The sequence below is a fragment of the Hippocampus bargibanti genome, linkage group LG15, assembly GCF_051943395.1.
Source record: "Hippocampus bargibanti isolate YZ-2025 linkage group LG15, ASM5194339v1, whole genome shotgun sequence".
Lineage (NCBI taxonomy): Eukaryota > Metazoa > Chordata > Actinopteri > Syngnathiformes > Syngnathidae > Hippocampus > Hippocampus bargibanti.
The window spans coordinates 8403067-8416702 of NC_142748.1; the positions used below are offsets into that span (position 1 = coordinate 8403067).

The 13636-nt window shown below is 44.3% G+C and overlaps 1 protein-coding gene across 2 annotated transcripts in view; it reads left to right on the top strand.

Annotated features, from left to right (window-relative positions):
• Window positions 1-13636, top strand: part of LOC148887573 (glutamate receptor ionotropic, delta-1-like) — a 43848-nt gene that overhangs the window by 1675 nt on the left and 28537 nt on the right. For both annotated transcript variants that reach the window (XM_089015810.1, XM_089015811.1), the window contains exon 2: window positions 712-867. In XM_089015810.1, coding sequence (XP_088871936.1) covers window positions 712-867 — 156 coding nt within the window. The remainder of the gene's footprint in view (window positions 1-711; window positions 868-13636) is intronic.

The window sequence follows — 13636 nt, forward strand, 5'->3', positions numbered from 1 at the left end:
TTGGGAATAATTTCAGTTGTCAGAGTCGCTTAAATCCTATCATGTGGTGCCGACTGGACGCAGACGGAGGCGTACGCTGCGGACTGGTCGCCGATTGGTCACGGGGGGGGGGGGGGGGCACGTTGGGACAAACAATGGGGGCAATCCCAGGCCATTGCTTCTCTCTCTTTCTTGCTCTCTTTTAGCCGCGAGGAAACCAGGCGCCACTTTGAGCAGGACGTGCGCCTCATCTTAAACCGCTCATGACAAAGAGGACAAACGGCCACTGTTGGCGCCTGGCGAGCTGCTCGCTCGCACTTTGTCATCAAACACAGTTCAAAAAGGGGCGAAGGGGGGCGGGGCTTGTACAGGAAGTTGGATGATGACACATACGCACACACATGCAAGAATCGAACTGCGGGGAGAAGGTAGACCTGTCAATCAAAGAGTCACTTGTGAGGTCCGAAACGGTCGCACGGCACTGAGGTGCAAATTCTGCGCTAGGAGAACTTGAAGAAGAAGTGAGGAGATGATGGATGATCCTTTGTGTGCCTGATCGATGGACGTTGACACTCGATCAATAGCGGGAAGGCGACGCCTGTCAACGAATTGATGAGATGCATTTGACCTGCCAAACGTTGACGACCTCCAGTGTGCCGCTTTGGATCGGACGCTAGCTTAGCACTGCGTCGCGTCGGCGCTTTGGTTGACGTGCTCCTCCGTGTCCTCCAGGTGCCATCTTTGAGGAGAACGCGGCCCGGGATGACGAAATCTTCCAGCTGGCCATTTCCGACCTCAGTCTGAGTGACGACGTCCTGCAGAGTGAGAAGATCACGCACTCCATCAAACTCATCGAGCCCAACAACCCCTTCCAGGCCGTGCAGGAAGGTAAGCGGCTTGAACTGCTGAACTTTGACCTTCTGGCTTGGCTCCGAGTCTGCTTTTGTGGTTTCTCGCTTTGCTTCTGGTTCCACTTGTCTTGATATTGCTGCTAGCTTAGTTTTATTTCTGCTGATGCTGATATGAGATGATTTAAACGGATGCTGATGTTGATACTGGTCCTGATGCTGATGTTGAAGTTGATAATGGTCCTGATGCTGACGTTGATACTGGTCCTGATGCTGATGCTGACGTTGATACTGGTCCTGATGCTGATGCTGATGTTGATATTGGTCCTGATGCTGATGCTGACATTGATACTGGTCCCGATGCTGACGTTGATACTGGTCCTGATGCTGATGTTGATGCTGATGTTGATACTGGTCCTGATGCTGATGCTGATGTTGCCATGGCGGCCGCCATTAAAACAAGCTTTAACTTCCTTGATGGTCACGATGATGACAAACTTTTTCCTCTAGGGTGGGGGGTGGGGGATTTTGGGGGGGATTGTAGGGGGGCCCGGTGGGGTTAGGGAGAGGGTGGGGTGCAAAAGTGCCGCTTTGTTCGAAAAGATGTCAAACATTATCTTTGGGGGTGGGGGTAAGGGAGAATATTTTTTTGGACAGAATTATTAGTTTTTATTTCAAATGTACCATATCGTCTACCCCCCGACAACGCCCCCCCAACCCCGTAAATTAGCTGCTTTGTTTGAAAACAGTGCCGGTTAATAGTCGGACAAAAGAGGCTGATTGTCAGACCGTGATCCATGCGAGTGGGGCCCCATTACGTCCAATTAGAGGGAAATGTTACCCCCCCCTCACACCCCCCCCCCAACCGCCCCCTCCGGCACATTCTTACTTGTAACGTTTTCTCCACCAAATGATGTTTCTTCTTCTTTCCTTTTCCCCTACCGTATTCATGAGCGTGCACTTTTATTTATGACTGTATTTATTCATTTATACTCAGCCAATGCGATTAGTGTGATCATTATTTGGAGGCCGGCAATGAATCAGACGTTGGTGACTATCGGGAGGGAGGAGGGGGGGGGGGGGGCAATCAAATAGAAAGGGCAGATAATGTCTTTTAAAAGAGGACAGGAAAAAAAATGGAGCCGATGATGATGATTTCAAGTTTATTTATCTGCCGATGACGACGTCATAAAGGATCGTTTTCTTATTTCCCTGAGCCAGTGTTAAACAAAAACAAACAAAAACGCCACAGTAGGACAAATCTAGCCTACGTTAGCATGTTTAATTCACGTATTGAGACGTGAATTGAGGCGTTGTAGACGTTGCGGATTACAAAGCAGCCATTTTGGGGCAAATTACAGATTTTCGCACTTTGCAGTGACCACTTCATTAGGTACACCCAGCAGCAAGGCCTCGAATCTATTAGCTAGCTACCTAGATAGCTATATATTTGCTATCCATTTTCTATCTATTAGCTATCTGTCTAGCTAGCTATCTATTAGCTATCTGTTAGCTAGCTGGCTAGATTTCTATTTGAGTTACTTCCAGGTTGAGTAAACGCCGGCTGCCGCTTCTCACCCGCAGAAAAACCGATCATGTGACTGTAAAGTGACCTTGAGGGTTTTGAAAGGCGCTTAGAATGAAATGTATTATTATCAAAATAAAATACTTGAGCACATTATTTAAGCGGTTTCAAAAATTGTCGTCTCGTAAATGGACTTTGGTCCAAGAGAACTCCCGAGTGAGGCGACGGAGGATTGTCACCTGACCTGATTTCCCCAAATGGCGCCTTGCGACTCGTCAAAGTTTTGCGGCGCGACGGAATCGGGCCCGATAATCTCGGCAGGTTCAGCTATGCCGCGTCCTAGTTTCTTCGCCGAGTTTGCCCCGGGGTGCTCGCTTGTGTTTACGCGCGGCTCCGAAGTCCTTTCCACTTGGGAAAAGCGACACCTGAACCGCTGCGATGCTCCGGTGCACTCTTGCGTGGATCAGGCGTGCCGGTATCTGTAGTTTTGCGCTTCTCCAAACTCGTCCCCGAGTTAGACAAGTTTATTTAGTTATTAATTTAGTTTTTGCACAGCTAACACACAGCTTGCCCATTTGGATTGGATTAGTCTTTATTAGTATCGCAGTGGATACATTGACATTTCACAGCAGCAAAGTGAGGAAAGGAAAGGAATAAGTAGAAAAAAAACAAGATACAGACGCTGCTATAAAGGCAGCCACTCTCGCGGCGCCATCTTGAAGTCAAAAGAATAAAAAAACAAAATAACAAAATAATACGATAACTATAATATCAATATTATATATTATAGTAATATTATATATTATCCGCTTCAATTCCAAGCCGCAAGAGCTGCCGAAAAAGGCCAAATATGCTGAAAAAACAATCCATATCCGTCCCACACGACCCACAACGACACAAAGTGACAAAAAAAACAACATAAAAACGAGATAAAAAACAAGTCTCGTGAGAGCACTTGCTGACAGCTGCCTACTCGGACGCCATCTTGGACTTCTTCTTTGTGGGTTGGCATGACGACCGCAGGGAAACAAAAGCGCGATGCAATTCGGCCACCTGTCGATTCATCGGCAACCGCGTGTGTGCCATTCAACACGTATGCCCGTCGGATGTAATTTGAGCTAAAAATAAAACAACAACGGTGGTGACGTTTAGCATAAACAAGCCATAGCTGTTTTTGTGCTTGTTTGCCGACATCATGTCATCAAGGCGGCGCTACTTCCTGAACAAACATCAAGCGTAAGATGGCGTGCCCGGCTAATAAGGACTCATGTAACTTTGATGCGCCATTGATGAATTATGAAGCAGCTTTGGCTGCCGCCTCGTTAGTGAGGGACAAAATGCCGCCGCTGACTCGTCACACCACCATCGTGAGCTGAGTCAACCACACGCGATGCGGTGGCAGGAAAAAAAAATCGCTAGCTCATATATGCCAAGTTAGTTGCATCGCCGCGGTAACCGCTAATTATTGTTGTTTTTTTTTACCGGGTTAACGAGAAATGCAATGAAATATTCAGTGTAGAATTATTTCATTTAATAATAATAAAAATTATGATACATTTCATTTATAAGCACCTTTCAAAACTCTCAAGGTCACTTTACAGTCACAGGATTAGTTTTTCTGCAGGTGAGCATCGGCAGCCACACGCGCCAGCGTTCACTCAACCCGAAATAACTCAAATAGATAGAAAGCCAGATAGCTAGCTCACAAATAGATAGCCAGCCAGATAATAGATAGCTAGCTAGACAGCCATATAGCCAGCTAGATAGCTAATAGAAATAGTTAGCTAGATAGCCAGCGAAATAGCCAGGCACCTGTAGATAACCTGTAGATGTATTATTATTATTATTATGTACCAATAAATAAATAGAAACAATTTTACATTTATTTATGTATTTTGTGGGGCGCCATCATTTCCATTTTAACATCAAGATTCATTTGAACCGTGTGGAAAAACGCCGTCCACTTTAGCATCAGTGTGGGGGTCATAAGGTCACCACTAGGTTTCTTGAATTTCCTTAAAAAAATCAACTAAAAGCGATCGTCGTCATTACCGATTTTTTGTGTGTGTATGTGAGTGTGAGAGCGATATAATAATCTGAGTTGCCATCCCATAGGCTATATGTCGTAAGTGAAGCCATCACACCATCCAATAATAATGATAATAATCGGCAACAATTGCCCCTGACGCGCAGGTTGAAAACACCCACACCGACGCTGCAGTGGGTTGCTCTTATCCGTGCGTGGGAGCAAAAGCATCATCATATCATATCACGCCGTGAGCTCTCTCACACACGCACTCGTTGTATGTGAGTGTCTGCGCGGGCACTTTGCGTGAAAGCGCATACGCGTGGACGTCTCGGCCTGTTTAGCGTGATGTGGGACAGCGCGTGTTTGGCTGGATTGTCCCCTTTGCTCAAACCGAGCAAGTTCTGGAGGAGAAAGTGGGACACCCGGCGTCCTCGTCCAGTACCCGCTATGGACCGACCCGAAACGGGCGCCAACCTCTGCGCACATGCCGATCACGAGTCTCCGCCTCACGGAAAGGACAAGCCACGGCCAGTCATTATCGGAATGTCCGGAGTGATCCGTCAAATGGGGGCCGCCTCGCCGCTGGACTACCGTGAGGTCACGCGGCTAGCCGTACGTTAGCGCGGAGGCCATGTGTGAACGCGGGCCGGCGGGCAGGAAGTTCCGTGACGGGAACCGCTGTCATAACATGTCACTTATAAAAAAAAATACAAAAGGTAAATATCCCGTACCCACTCAAATCATCTTTGCCCATTGAAATGAATGAAATGGATATTAATTCGTTCTAATGTCCCACATGAACACAATAAAAGTGTTCTTTCATGCCCACAAAACTTGCACTCTATACACTCTCGGAAAGCAATTTTGGAGACGCATTGCATCAATCCCTTCATGACCCTTGACCTCCCCAAAATCTTTCAGCTCCGACCTGAACTTTTCCTGCAGAGCTCCCGGTGGCAAACCCGTCAAGCAATACATATTGATTCATATAGCGCTTTAACAACAGCTGTAACTAAAGTAACAAAGCGCTTAACATGGATGGCTATCATACACAGGAAATAAAGAAGTCACAAAGATAACAAAGGTAATTCTTGCTTCAAGGTTCTCATGAGAAATCAGAAGTTATATTTTAGCTAACTTTTTAGCTAGCTGCCCAAGACGCAGGTCGTCACATTCTCGTTACGACAAGAAGAAGAAAACGAAGAAGAAGCACCAAATGGTGCCCGAGTGGCTCTTGAATATTGTCCTAGCTATGCATCAGTTTGGCCTGTTGCCATGGTAATGTCTCCATAGAGATGAGACCATGGGAGGCGGAGGATAGTCCCCCCCCCCCCCCAAAAAAAAATAACATTATTCATCCTTAAAAACGTGCTTCCCCCACCTCCCCCAGCAACCCTCTGGCTGCATGGATAGTTCATACAAATAACAATCAAGAAAACAAACTGCGCTCAGTCGTCTGAAATAAATTAGCGCTAACCGCGCTTGCGGAACGACTTCAACAACAAACGGCGAAATAAGACAGGGGAGCTTCAAATGCTAACGCGGACTCCCTGCTTTAGCATACGAGCTAACTACAAGGCGACCGAGGTGGGGTCCTCTGTCATCTGCTAATCAAGCCCTCAAGGGTACAACCGAGGACACGGCGAGAGTGCGCTAGCCATTTTACGCTGACATCGGCAAAGTCGCTAATGCTAATGGACGACATCATCACTCTCTTCTGTGATTGGATAAACGTTGAGGTGGCTGCGTGTATGTGTATGTTCGTACGTGTGCAGTGAACAACTTATTACAATACTGTATATATACCAGTGATGGGCTGTCAGGGCCTGCAAGGGCTTCTCTGCTGGCCTAAAAATATCTGAATCACAGACTAATATGAATTATATTTTGTCCATGAATTGTGATTAAATAATTCCAAACGTCAGAGTTTTCACAAATTATGATTGGCAAGTCACTAACCAATCATAGTATCACTATAAGCGCATAGTGGCCAGAGCTAGCACACTATATCTGTAGCTCGCCACATTAGCAAATATATTGTTGTGTTGATTTAATAGCGATTTTGTCAACCCAAAATGGCTGAAAGAAGCGAACAAATGGATTTGGTTGCAGATTAACTGTTCAAGCCATTTTCAAGATGGACTTTTCAAGAATAGATCGACATCATTAAGGTTGGACAGCTCCGAAGTTAGCGAAAATAGCAAAAAATATTGCAATTTTATAAGGTTATCATGATTCCATACATTTATTGTCAAAATTGGAACAGTTTAGTGACAGTATTTTTAAAGTTTCTTCAAGTCATAAGTTATTTCCTGGCCAACACCACCCTCTTGTGGACGTGTAGTAAATTACACATTAAGACATAGCACTACTGAAGGCCTAGGAGTGACATTAACGGCCCACCACTGCTACATATACACACACACATACAGTAGTGTCATCGAGCATTACTTTAAGAGGAAATTTCTCCCCTTTTTGGATCACCTCGTGGCATTTTTTTCCGCTGTCACCTTTCCTTCGTCATCTTCATCTTGCTCATCTTCTTCCTCTCCTTGTTACTGTCGGCCCGTCGAATGTTTTTGTTCGAGCTTGCCATGAAATATTCATGAAGGCCCTCAGGCGGGCCGGTCTGCCGCAGCAGATCGCGGCTGTCTCAACGCCGGCGACAAGGCGGCGGAGTTATCGCCACCACGATCTGCGTCGCGTTCACCGCCGCCGTCGACACCCCCCAGCCCCGCCCTCCACTACGACGACCCCGTCCGACTCCTCCGGGGTGGGAAAGTAGCTTCATCCCCCTTCCGTGTTCTGCGTTCCTGAAAACGCGGTCCAACTCTTGGTCATTGTTACACTTTTGATGTCGACGACGTCGTCCGTGCGTACGACATGCGACATCCGCTTCGCCGTTGTTTACCGGCTGACTTATTTATCGCTGTTTATCGACGCATCGGCGGCCGTCCGCGTCTAAAAGCGTCCCGTCGTTCAATAATGCACACTCGAGGCTTTTATTGTGTTTTGTGTCACTTGCATTTTTCAACGGGAGCTCATGTAGCGATTCATTTGCTAGGCGGCGACGGCGCGGTGAATAATTGAGCGAGGGAATCATCGTGGTCAAATTCTACAAAACCGCACAGGAGGGAAAAAAAGGGGCGGGGTGAAGGGGGCGTTTGGATCGCTGGTTGCGTTTGTTGCGCCAAGCAGTGTCTGAAACTCATGACAAAAAGTTAGCGGACACCAGGGCAGACAACTCTGAAAAGTTGCCTGCCCCATTTTTCACAACTTAAAACACAATAAGACGACTAATCACAAAAAAAAAACACGATTATCTTAACAAGTATTTTTTTTAATTAAGGATGTACCTACTACGCTTCTTCTTCTTCTTCTGTTTCTGTGCGTCTACTTCGGAAAATGGTATGCAAATGCATGACCTTATAACGCTCGGGAAAGTTCGGAAGCAGGCTTCTGATTGGCTGCCGTGCCAAACGAACTGAAATTCCGAAATTTCCAAGATTTCAAGACGAAGATTTCAAAATCGGAATAATTTACTCCGATTTCGAAATCTGCGTTCAAACGTACAGCCAACGTAAAAGTTGCACGCCCCGGGCGTCTGGGCAGACGTTATTTCAGACACTGTGCCAAGCCTGGGCCCAAATTGCATTTTATTGACGTTAGCACCTGTTGCGTTCAATTTCCCCACTTTTCCTCTGTAACTGATTTATTCAAATGTGTTTCATTCTTTGGGATTAGTCGTCATATCTCCGATAATACCGTCAAAATATTCATCATTAACCCGAATATGCGTCTTTTTTTTTTTTTTTTTGTCACAAAGCTTCAATTGGCCCGAGTTGAAAATGTAAGCCAAGTGTGGCTCGTGCCGGGCTGAAGGTCACGCCAACTCACTATTTTTCTTCTCCTTTTTGTGCGGCAGCCAAGCCGATAGCAAGAGCGCAGACGTAATTAACACTTTTACACCTCCGTGGCTCTTTTGTGCGAGCACAATAGTCAACGTTAGCGGCTGGAACCTCAAATAAAAGTCTGCCCTTTAATAAAAAAAGGACACACTAATAAGTTGAAGAGGGGGAAAAAAAAACATTGACCGGACACTTCACGGGGAAATAACCTCACTAATCACATTGGCACGCTTTGTAACACACGCCGGCCGATAATATGATGCATAAGGTGGGAAATAAAAACCAAACGCTCACGGTAGCGCAACGCAAATTGTAGCATACGATGGTGCGACACGACGTCGGCTAACGCGACGGATAGCGACGCAACAGAGTGGCGCGGAATAGCGTGGCGAAATAAAACACAACACAAACTACCATAACACAAGCTAGCAAACAACCGCCATGATGTCCCTGACCCACTGCTGAAAATGACGCTTTGATCCTCTGCTCTTTCATCTAGAATTGCTTCATGTCACAAAAAGAGTACAGCAAGTGCTGAAGAATGAATGACTCTGTGTCTTTGTGTTGTCATATTATTTGTTATTTAGTTTTTTTCACCACGAGATTGGCTCCCTTTCCAGCAGCTCCTGTATTTTGTTTTTTCTACTTCTTTCTTTCCTTTCCTCTTCCTTTCATAACTTTGCTGCTGTGAAATGTAAATTTCTCCACTGCAAGATGAAAAAAGGTACATCCAATACACCTAATAACATAAGCTAGCATAACACAAGCTAGCATAACACAACGTAGCGAAGACAACTCAACCCGACAGCGCTATATCGTAGCTAAACGAAACGTCAACACCACCTAGCTTAACACGACGTCGCCTAGCATAACAAAGCGTGACACAGCCTAGCCTAACATGATGTAGCGTAGCTAAGCACAACATAACACGATGTAGCCTTGCAAATCAATGCATCATGCCGCCTAGCCTAACGTGAAATTATATACCGAAGCGAAACGTAAACATTTAGCCGAACATGACGCAACGTAGCGCGAACATAATGTAGTTTTCTGGTTGCAGTGGAAGATCGCAAGGAATATCGCGACATGTTTACTTTGTTGTCGTCTTCTTTCCTCGACGTGTACCATCGTGTGTGTCTGCCGTGTGTGTTTTCCGGGCGCTTTTACGCAATTATGGGAAGGATGTCAAATGAAGAGAATCGATAGCGTTTCCTTATTAGCATGAAATCCAAGCGCACTGTAAATGAATGCGCGCATTAGGCATTGATTGATTGCGATTGATTGATGCTAATTTGCTAAACCGGGACATCGGTCGCTTCGACTGATTTCTCGACTACCAAATGACCATGTAAGATTTTTTTTTGCTATGTAGCCCACTATTCAAAATAAGAGGTAGCAGCATTTCCAACGTAGCCCTCTTGCTAATTTATATTCTCTTTTTTAAGCATTTTCTCCCCATCTTCAACTCTCTGCCATCACATTTTGTTCTTTTTTTATCTCATAGGAGCGTGATAAGAGAGAACACGCATATTGAAGTTTATCTTTACGCTAGCAAAGGGGTTCGGGAGGGATAGAAAAGTGTGAAGTGTGAGGAATAGAAAAAAACGAGGCCATTCGAGCTAACGGGCTAATATATCGGCGAGTCGTACAAGATGCGGTCAATGGGCTCCTATCAGCCATTAAACTTCAATTAAACGGCACTTTTCATCAATGTAAATGCATTTAAAAGGAATCGTTTCTTTATTTCAATGAATAAAGTCTGATTTGATGTAGTTCCGTTTAGCGAGGATGTTTATTAACTCCTTCACGATGTGCAAAAACGTGTCCACTCCAGTGCCAGGGTTTTTGTCATTGTCACTCAATTCAAGGACCCATAGAATGTTGAGTTTTAGGACGACATAAACATTCAATACAGCGTTAGAAATTTTAGACTCTCTTCTTTCATCAGAAAAAAAGTGTTAATTCCTAAATGATATAGGATTGGAGTTATATGAGCATGAAATGCGGGTATCATATTTTGAATTCCTGAATAAATTAGTGAATGGCTGTGACTGAGTTAATTCTTTTTCAGAGTATTTATATTGATTTAAGGTCATAAATCAGATGGGAAAGTGGATTTTTAAGTGGAAGTAATTTATTAAATTCACAGCTGTATAATAAAAATAACACATTTGAAAAAAATATAAAAAAAAAATTAATTAAATGTAAATCAAATCATACCAAAATTCTGTTAAACCCAATGGAAAGTTGTATTTTTTTTTACATTTAAATAAATGAGAGATTCAACTTTCATTTATTTAACGCAAATCTTTTAAGTCTGACTGAGAGGTGCATTTAAAAAAAATGTTGCTTAATAATTAAATTTCTATGATTTATTCAAACAAATGAGAATCAAAGTATGACTCTGCCGGCTTGTTCGCGGACTTTTTTGATGACTGGTTGTGACATGTTGAAGAGTCCAAATGTGAACATAGTTCCCCCCCCCCCCCCCCCCCACATCCTCCCACAATCCTCCTCCATGTCGACTTTTACTTTTTTTACGTGCTAGCATCAGCATTGAGTTTCACTCTCCGGGTCTCGTTAGCCAAGTCCAACTGGGAGCTTTTTGTCCCCTCGCCCACTTCCCACCAGGCTTGCACTTTCTCCCCTCTACTGGGACCTTTGGCGCGTTTGAAGACGGCGCTCGGTTCCCTCTGCGGCTTTTATCTCGTTGGCCGCGGTTGCCCCCCCCCGCCCATTTTACTCATCTAAGTGCTTCGAGCGCATGTGGACTTTATTTGTGTCAAGTTATCCAGCTCATGTTTTAATCTACGACGGGATGGATAAACATATCGACAGTCAAATTGGATAGTGGAAGCCATTTTCTCCAAAACGTCAACACCGGCGGCCATTTTGAACGCTTAGTTAGGCGAACGGCAAAATAGTTTTGCGCTTAAGTCGCCCCGATTTTAACCCTGCGGCGACGTTACGACGAAGCCTGGCTCCCCGCTTCTCACGGGGGGCTCATTTGGCCGACTGCACGCAAGCGTGTCGCCGTCTTATCAGAGGAGCCTCGCGTCAGCCAATCAGCTTGCTGCAATTCTTACTCGCCTTTGCAATCAATCGCCTGCCTTTTTTCCCTCATTTGAAATCCAATTACGTACTTGTGGGGTGGCTATTGATGATGATGGCACGCATGTGTGTGTGTGTGTGTGTGTCTATGTGTGTGCGTGTGTGTGTATGGGCTCTGCCAGGAAGTTGAATGAATGAATTTGAGTTGGCAGGGGCAATTTATTATTGTTCTTGCCTGCGTACAGAGATTGGAACGCTCACAATTTCCCTCTCAGACACACACGCACATACACAGGCACACACGCGCACACACACATAGACAACAATAATCAGTCACACACAATTTCAACATAAGCAGTGTCCGATGACAATTTTGACTCATTCATCACTTACACAATCAACTGGCTAAGGTCAATTTAGGTGTCAGGGAATGTGGCCACTGAACATACATTGCAAAGCGCGTGTGTGTGTGTGTGTGTGTGTGTGTGTGTGTGTGTGTGTGGGGGGGGGGGGGTGTTATCAGCAGCCTGCCTGCCTCCCCCCTAAAGTCCTTTCAGCCTTTCTACTTTCATATTTGGCACTCGTGACCAAAATAAAAGCAGAAGAAGATCAAGAGCTCTTCCACTGACATGAACACGCTTGTGTATGTGTGTGTGATAGTGGACCGGAGGGTAAAACAATGTTCCCGCTTGTTTTTTTCTTCCTGGAGGGAGCCAAGATTCGGACAGACAGGGTCATGTTTGCCCACTTGTGTTAGCTGTTAGCTTAGCATGACTTGTTTTGATGCGGATGGTTTCATTTCTTCAACATAAATAAATCAAGTCCAGTCAAGGATGGAGTTTCCGTTCAGTGCTGCTCAAGTCAAAGCAACCACGTCGCTTATCTCGGGAAAACCGACAGCTCAGTCACTCGACGGAAGGGGAGAGGGGGCAGAGGGAGTGTCCAGCGGCGGGTATCCACCCGGGAAGAGGGGGGGGCTCCATCCACAGCACAGAAGACCCATTGTGGGTTTGGGGGATTGGGAGTCATCATTCGGTCTATCAGAAGTCCGATATGTTACAAAGCAACCGTTCCGAAGCTTTGAAGCAGAGATGGATGAAAGTAAAACAAAAAAGGGCCTGAAATACTTCAGCAGAATTTTACGATGTTGACAAGTGCAGAGAGGCCAAGTAAAAATAGAACATGAGCCAAAGACGTCTGATGCACAAAGTCGGGAGATGACACAGTATTTCATTTGTTCCTCACTTTATCTCCCCACAATAAGCACCAAAAATTATATTTATTTATTTATTTATACTTTAATTTATATATACGTTAATTTATATTTTTATTTATTTATATGCAATTATTTATTTGTTTACTTATTTATGCATGTATTTATTTTTATACATATGTATTTATTTATTTATATACACTTTATTTATGTGTTCATTTTTTATTCATTTCATGCATTTATTTATTTATTTATTTATTTATTTATATACACATTTAGTTATTTTTTTGTTTATTTATTTTATATACACTTTTATTTATTTATTGATTTATTTATTTATTCGTGTATTAATTTCTTTATTTTTTAATTGTGTACTATGTTCAAAGTAAAACAGTATATCTGGCGGTGTATGAAAGTGAAGCGTAAGGCCGTTTCTTTTCTTGATGACCCCCCCAAACCCCATCTCTCCGCCCCCACAAGGCACACCTGCTCCCCTGCTCATAAATAAGACAACAAAAGGATGAAAGCCCAAATGTCCAACAAATAAAAGCAGGAAAAAATAAAGGAAGGCGATGTGAGCGGGTGGCCTTCAGCTCAGTCACAAACGGTTTTGCAGCTTTTATTCTGCTCTTTTTTTTGTGGTAGCAAAACGACGGAAATAACTTCAAGTCTATTTGCTAACTTTGATCACGTTTTGATTATTATTATTATTATTATTATTTTTGGCTGCGCATGTGCGATCTATCAACAAGAGCGAGAAGAAACGCGACAGGCGGACGAGGACGTCTCCCGTCGCCATCAAAGCAGATGTCCCGTCATCGGCGGCGGTTAAATATAGCGCGTCCGCACTCTTACTTATTTAGCACCTCTTGTGACATGAAATCTTTTTTTTAATTTGATTTATTTGATTTTTTATTTGTTTACTGGTCACACCGAGCCCTAAAACACTTATAGCTTGTCAATAGACGGCTGGCAATGCAGCTGGCTAGCTTGCTATCTATTGGCTGTCTGTTGGCAAACTGGCTAGCTGGCTATCTGTTAGCTATCTTATAGCTAGCTATCTAGCTTTTTATTTATTTGAGT